Raw genomic sequence first — 7,500 nt, 5'->3', positions numbered from 1 at the left:
CCTCTCACTGCCTCTCTACCTCTCTCTACCTCTCTCTATCTCTACCTCTCTCTACCTCTCTCTATCTCTACCTCTCTCTATCTCTCTCTACCTCTCTCTATCTCTCTCTATCTCTCTCTACCTCTCTCTATCTCTCTCTACCTCTCTCTACCTCTCTCTACCTCTCTCTGCCTCTCACTGCCTCTCTACCTCTCTCTACCTCTCTCTATCTCTACCTCTCTCTACCTCTCTCTATCTCTACCTCTCTCTATCTCTCTCTACCTCTCTCTACCTCTCTCTACCTCTCTCTGCCTCTCACTGCCTCTCTACCTCTCTCTACCTCTCTCTATCTCTACCTCTCTCTACCTCTCTCTATCTCTACCTCTCTCTACCTCTCTCTATATCTCTCTACCTCTCTCTATGTCTCTCTGCCTCTCTCTATCTCTCTCTACCTCTCTCTCTCTACCTCTCTCTATCTCTACCTCTCTCTACCTCTCTCTATCTCTCTCTACCTCTCTCTATCTCTCTCTACCTCTCTCTATCTCTCTCTACCTCTCTCTATCTCTCTCTATCTCTCTCTACCTCTCTCTATCTCTCTCTACCTCTCTCTACCTCTCTCTACCTCTCTCTGCCTCTCACTGCCTCTCTACCTCTCTCTATCTCTACCTCTCTCTACCTCTCTCTATCTCTACCTCTCTCTATCTCTCTCTACCTCTCTCTACCTCTCTCTACCTCTCTCTGCCTCTCACTGCCTCTCTACCTCTCTCTACCTCTCTCTATCTCTACCTCTCTCTACCTCTCTCTATCTCTACCTCTCTCTACCTCTCTCTATATCTCTCTACCTCTCTCTATCTCTCTCTGCCTCTCTCTATCTCTCTCTACCTCTCTCTCTCTACCTCTCTCTATCTCTACCTCTCTCTACCTCTCTCTACCTCTCTCTACCTCTCTCTATCTCTCTCTATCTCTCTCTACCTCTCTCTATCTCTCTCTACCTCTCTCTACCTCTCTCTACCTCTCTCTGCCTCTCACTGCCTCTCTACCTCTCTCTACCTCTCTCTGCCTCTCACTGCCTCTCTACCTCTCTCTACCTCTCTCTATCTCTACCTCTCTCTACCTCTCTCTATCTCTACCTCTCTCTATCTCTCTCTACCTCTCTCTATCTCTCTCTACCTCTCTCTACCTCTCTCTATCTCTCTCTACCTCTCTCTACCTCTCTCTACCTCTCTCTGCCTCTCACTGCCTCTCTACCTCTCTCTACCTCTCTCTATCTCTACCTCTCTCTACCTCTCTCTATCTCTACCTCTCTCTATCTCTCTCTACCTCTCTCTACCTCTCTCTACCTCTCTCTGCCTCTCACTGCCTCTCTACCTCTCTCTACCTCTCTCTATCTCTACCTCTCTCTACCTCTCTCTATCTCTACCTCTCTCTACCTCTCTCTATATCTCTCTACCTCTCTCTATGTCTCTCTGCCTCTCTCTATCTCTCTCTACCTCTCTCTCTCTACCTCTCTCTATCTCTACCTCTCTCTACCTCTCTCTATCTCTCTCTACCTCTCTCTATCTCTCTCTACCTCTCTCTATCTCTCTCTACCTCTCTCTATCTCTCTCTATCTCTCTCTACCTCTCTCTATCTCTCTCTACCTCTCTCTACCTCTCTCTACCTCTCTCTGCCTCTCACTGCCTCTCTACCTCTCTCTATCTCTACCTCTCTCTACCTCTCTCTATCTCTACCTCTCTCTATCTCTCTCTACCTCTCTCTACCTCTCTCTACCTCTCTCTGCCTCTCACTGCCTCTCTACCTCTCTCTACCTCTCTCTATCTCTACCTCTCTCTACCTCTCTCTATCTCTACCTCTCTCTACCTCTCTCTATATCTCTCTACCTCTCTCTATCTCTCTCTGCCTCTCTCTATCTCTCTCTACCTCTCTCTATCTACCTCTCTCTATCTCTACCTCTCTCTACCTCTCTCTACCTCTCTCTATCTCTCTCTATCTCTCTCTACCTCTCTCTATCTCTCTCTACCTCTCTCTACCTCTCTCTACCTCTCTCTGCCTCTCACTGCCTCTCTACCTCTCTCTACCTCTCTCTGCCTCTCACTGCCTCTCTACCACTCTCTACCTCTCTGTACCTCTCTCTACCTATTTCTACCTCTCTCTACCTCTCTCTGCCTCTCACTGCCTCTCTTTGCCTCTCTCTACCTCTCTTTGCCAATCTCTACCTCTCTACCTCTCTCTACCTCCCTTTGCCTCTCTCTGCCTCTCTTTGCCTCTCTCTGCCTCTCTACCTCTCTCTACCTTTCTCTACCGCTCTCAACCTATTTATACCTCTCTCTGCCTCTCTCTACCTCTCTCTACCTCTCTCTGCCTCTACCTCTGTCTACCTCTCTCTACCTCCCTCTACCTGTTTCTACCTCTCTCTGCCTCGCTCTACCTCTCTCTACCGCTCTCTACCGCTCTCTATCTCTCTCTACCGCTCTTTGCCTCTCTCTGCCTCTCTCTACCTCTCTCCACCTCTCTCTACCTCTCTCTACCTCTCTCTGCCTCTCTCTACCTCTCTCTACCTCTCTATCTCTCTCTGCCTCTCTCTACCTCTCTCTGCCTCTCTCTACCTCTCTCTTCCTCTCCACCTCTCTCTGCCTCTCTCTGCCTCTCTCCACCTCTCTCCACCTCTCTCTACCTCTCTCTACCTCTCTCTACCTCTCTCTGCCTCTCTCTATCTCTCTCTACCTCTCTCTCTCTACCTCTCTCTATCTCTACCTCTCTCTACCTCTCTCTACCTCTCTCTACCTCTCTCTATCTCTCTCTATCTCTCTCTACCTCTCTCTATCTCTCTCTACCTCTCTCTACCTCTCTCCACCTCTCTCTGCCTCTCTCTGCCTCTCTCCACCTCTCTCCACCTCTCTCTACCTCTCTCTACCTCTCTCTGCCTCTCTCTATCTCTCTCTACCTCTCTCTCTCTACCTCTCTCTATCTCTACCTCTCTCTACCTCTCTCTACCTCTCTCTACCTCTCTCTATCTCTCTCTATCTCTCTCTACCTCTCTCTATCTCTCTCTACCTCTCTCTACCTCTCTCTACCTCTCTCTGCCTCTCACTGCCTCTCTACCTCTCTCTACCTCTCTCTACCTATTTCTACCTCTCTCTACCTCTCTCTGCCTCTCACTGCCTCTCTTTGCCTCTCTCTACCTCTCTTTGCCAATCTCTACCTCTCTACCTCTCTCTACCTCCCTTTGCCTCTCTCTGCCTCTCTTTGCCTCTCTCTGCCTCTCTACCTCTCTCTACCTTTCTCTACCGCTCTCAACCTATTTATACCTCTCTCTGCCTCTCTCTACCTCTCTCTACCTCTCTCTGCCTCTACCTCTGTCTACCTCTCTCTACCTCCCTCTACCTGTTTCTACCTCTCTCTGCCTCGCTCTACCTCTCTCTACCTCTCTCTACCGCTCTCTATCTCTCTCTACCGCTCTTTGCCTCTCTCTGCCTCTCTCTACCTCTCTCCACCTCTCTCTACCTCTCTCTACCTCTCTCTGCCTCTCTCTACCTCTCTCTACCTCTCTATCTCTCTCTGCCTCTCTCTACCTCTCTCTGCCTCTCTCTACCTCTCTCTTCCTCTCCACCTCTCTCTGCCTCTCTCTGCCTCTCTCCACCTCTCTCCACCTCTCTCTACCTCTCTCTACCTCTCTCTACCTCTCTCTACCTCTCTCTACCTCTCTCTTCCTCTCTCTACCTCTCTCTACCTCTCTCTTCCTCTCTCTACCTCTCTCTACCTCTCTCTTCCTCTCTCTACCTCTCTCTACCTCTCTCTTCCTCTCTCTACCTCTCTCTACCTCTCTCTTCCTCTCTCTACCTCTCTCTACCTCTCTCTTCCTCTCTCTACCTCTCCTTGCCTGTTTTCTTTTTCCTTATTGTAGCTGCTTTCTACCCAGGATGGCTACAGTACATCTGAGGTAGGTGCCGTACTAGACTGCAGTGTATCACAAATGTGCATATCTTATCTTTTTGACGCAACTGCTACATGTTCTGCACTGTTACTTACTATTCTGCACTTGAAAACAAATGGTCTCATGACCTGACTAGGAAAACCTCTGGGCCGTAACCCTAGTCCATATGGTTGTTGTGTTCTTCCACAGGGGTTGGCTGCAAAGTCCAACGGGACGTCTTGTGACATCTCCACCCTAAACTCGGTGGAGAATAGACCGGTCGGTCTGGACCTGTACTCCACCCCACAGTATAAAATGGACCAAACCAATAACATTACAGGTGAGTTTTACTGTACTGTACACACACTGGGGCGAAAGTTTCTGCTCGCAATATCTGTGAGGAGGAAATTTAGTGAACTGGGCCCTGGTCAGAAGTAGTGCACTATATCCTTATGACACTCCATAGGGCCCTGGTTAAAAGTAGTGCACTATATCCTTATGACACTCCATAGGGCCCTGGTTAAAAGTAGTGCACTATATCCTTATGACACTCCATAGGGCCCTGGTCAGAAGTAGTGCACTATATCCTTATTCCTTATGACACTCCATAGGGCCCTGGTCAGAAGTAGTGCACTATATCCTTATTCCTTATGACACTCCATAGGGCCCTGGTCAGAAGTAGTGCACTATATCCTTATTCCTTATGGCACTCCATAGGGCCCTGGTCAGAAGTAGTGCACTATATCCTTATTCCTTATGGCACTCCATAGGGCCCTGGTCAGAAGTAGTGCACTATATCCTTATTCCTTATGACACTCCATAGGGCCCTGGTCAGAAGTAGTGCACTATTTCCTTATTCCTTATGACACCCCATAGGGCCCTGGTCAGAAGTAGTGCACTATATCCTTATGACACTCCATAGGGCCCTGGTCAGAAGTAGTGCACTATATCCTTATGACACTCCATAGGGCCCTGGTCAGAAGTAGTGCACTATATCCTTATGACACTCCATAGGGGCCTGGTCAGAAGTATTGCACTATATGCTTATTCCTTATGACACTCCATAGGGCCCTGGTCAGAAGTAGTGCACTATATCCTTATGACACTCCATAGGGCCCTGGTCAGAAGTAGTGCACTATATCCTTATTCCTTATGACACTCCATAGGGCCCTGGTCAGAAGTAGTGCACTATATCCTTATTCCTTATGGCACTCCATAGGGCCCTGGTCAGAAGTAGTGCACTATATCCTTATTCCTTATGGCACTCCATAGGGCCCTGGTCAGAAGTAGTGCACTATGTCCTTATTCCTTATGACACTCCATAGGGCCCTGGTCAGAAGTAGTGCACTATGGGGGAAATTAATGGGGAAACGAATGGGGAAATTAAATGGGGAAATTAATGGGGAAATTAAATGGGAAATAAATGGGGAAACGAATGGGGAAATTAAATGGGAAATGAATGGGGAAACGAATGGGGAAATTAAATGGGAAATTAAATGGGAAATTAATGGGGAAACGAATGGGGAAATTAATGGGCAAATGAAAGGTGAAATGAATGTTTTTTTTGGGATAAATAAGGTCTGAGGTTAACATAGGAGATATTATACGTTTTGATTCTACAGTCTCTCTACCTCTCTAATTCATGAATTATGAAGCATTTATGTGCTTGAAATCATAAATGCTTCAAAATTCACAAAACGTGACATTAGCTTCATGAAGGTGATCTCACAGAACAAATTGCATCAGATTTAAGCCTGTGACTACAAAAAGACCCCATTAATATTTCTCTACTAAATAACGAGGTCCCTCTATCTTTATATCTAAAACAGAGAAGAAGAATGGAAGTGTGTATGACGTCAATCCAACAGTGGGAGGAGAGACTGCTGGGATGGAGGAGGAGGAGGAGAAGAAGGAACAGGGCGATGAGGAGGAGGAGGAGGAGGAGAAGGAGGGCAGAGTGAATGCTGTAGTAACAGTGTTCAGGTTCATTATGAAGCAAAGCTATATCTGTGCTCTCATAGCCATGATGGTGAGTAAACACAGTGACTGGTCCCTCTGGTCTCTTGGGTGACTGTGGTCCCTGTGGTGACTGTGGTCCCTCTGGTCCCTCTGGTGACTGTGGTCCCTCTGGTCTCTTGGGTGACTGTGGTCCTTGTGGTGACTGTGGTCCCTCTGGTGACTGTGGTCCCTCTGGTCCCTCTAGTGACTGTGGTCACTGTGGTGACTGTGGTCCCTCTGGTCCCTTTGGTGACTGTGGTCCCTCTGGTCCCTCTGGTGACTGTGGTGACTGTGGTCCCTCGGGTGACTGTGGTCCCTCTGGTCCCTGTGGTCCCTCGGTTGACTGTGGTCCCTGTGGTGACTGTGGTCTCTGTGGTGACTGTGGTCTCTGTGGTGACTGTGGTCCCTCTGGTCCCTCGGGTGACTGCGATCCCTCGGGTCCCTCTGGTAACTGTGGTGACTGTGATCCCTCTGGTGACTGTGGTCCCTCGGGTGACTATGGTCCCTTGGGTGACTGTGGTCCCTCGGGTGACTGTGATCCCTCGGGTGACTGTGGTCCCTCGGGTGACTGTGGTCCCTCGGGTGACTGTGGTCCCACGGGTGACTGTGGTGACTGTGGTCCCTCAGGTGACTTAGGTTCATCTGGTGACTGTGGTGACTGTGGTCCCTCGGGTGACTTAGGTCCATCTGGTGACTGTGCTCACGTCAAGGCTAAAGAAAGCATACTGTATGTCATCTGACAAGGCCTAACAATGTTGATTTACTGTTAAACAAATGCCAAGCTTTACACTTCTTCCCCCAATCCTTTTTATTTAACGATTAATTTAATTCATATGAATCATGAATGATTATTATGTACGAAACAAACTATTCACTTTCTCATTGTAGAAGTTGGAATTGAGTTAAATTACGGTTTAATCGAATCAAGTGAATAAAAAAAAAAAGTTATTTGTGAATCACAAACTCTAATTTTGGGGAAAAAAATAATAGCTGTAGCCTTCCTTTTTGGATTATGTGACTGCAAAACCTGTTTTGTAGATATTTCAAGTTAATTTGGGATCCAATGTATGGGATATTTTAACTCAGTAGATGCTAGTCAGCCTGAAGACAACACTTTCTAAGGTATGACTAAACTAAGTAAAGATACATTTCCTGAAGAAAATGTGTTGTGCTTGCTTCAGCTGTCTAAAAAAATATGTGTTAAATGTAAATTCAAGTTGACTAGAAGCTGAAAAGCAGCTCGTGAGAGTACGAATAGGTCTGATTACCTCAGTAGACTGTTATATATTTCAGCTAGCATATACAGTGCCTTGCGAAAGTATTCGGCCCCCTTGAACTTTGCGACCTTTTGCCACATTTCAGGCTTCAAACATAAAGATATAAAACTGTATTTTTTTGTGAAGAATCAACAACAAGTGGGACACAATCATGAAGTGGAACGAAATTTATTGGATATTTCAAACTTTTTTAACAAATCAAGAACTGAAAAATTGGCCGTGCAAAATTAAATGATAAATGTATGTAAATGATACAAAATTATGTATGTGTGTCTTTTCGGGGGGGTTGGGTTAGAATCGGAAGTCAAATTTCGGTTGGACGTTGTGTTGACC

The 7,500-nt window shown here is 47.0% G+C and overlaps 1 protein-coding gene across 1 annotated transcript in view; it reads left to right on the top strand.

Annotated features, from left to right (window-relative positions):
• The window catches only part of LOC110531049 (piezo-type mechanosensitive ion channel component 2), a 191,056-nt gene that overhangs the window by 56,663 nt on the left and 126,893 nt on the right, over positions 1 to 7,500 (top strand). Inside the window, exons 14-15 of the mRNA XM_036986896.1 lie at positions 4,103 to 4,232; positions 5,722 to 5,921. Coding sequence (XP_036842791.1) covers positions 4,103 to 4,232; positions 5,722 to 5,921 — 330 coding nt within the window. The remainder of the gene's footprint in view (positions 1 to 4,102; positions 4,233 to 5,721; positions 5,922 to 7,500) is intronic.

Source organism: Oncorhynchus mykiss, chromosome 8, assembly GCF_013265735.2.
Source record: "Oncorhynchus mykiss isolate Arlee chromosome 8, USDA_OmykA_1.1, whole genome shotgun sequence".
In the NCBI taxonomy this organism is placed as follows: domain Eukaryota; kingdom Metazoa; phylum Chordata; class Actinopteri; order Salmoniformes; family Salmonidae; genus Oncorhynchus; species Oncorhynchus mykiss.
The sequence above is the reverse complement of the archived record's forward strand: the minus strand, read 5'-3'. Positions and strand labels throughout refer to the sequence as shown.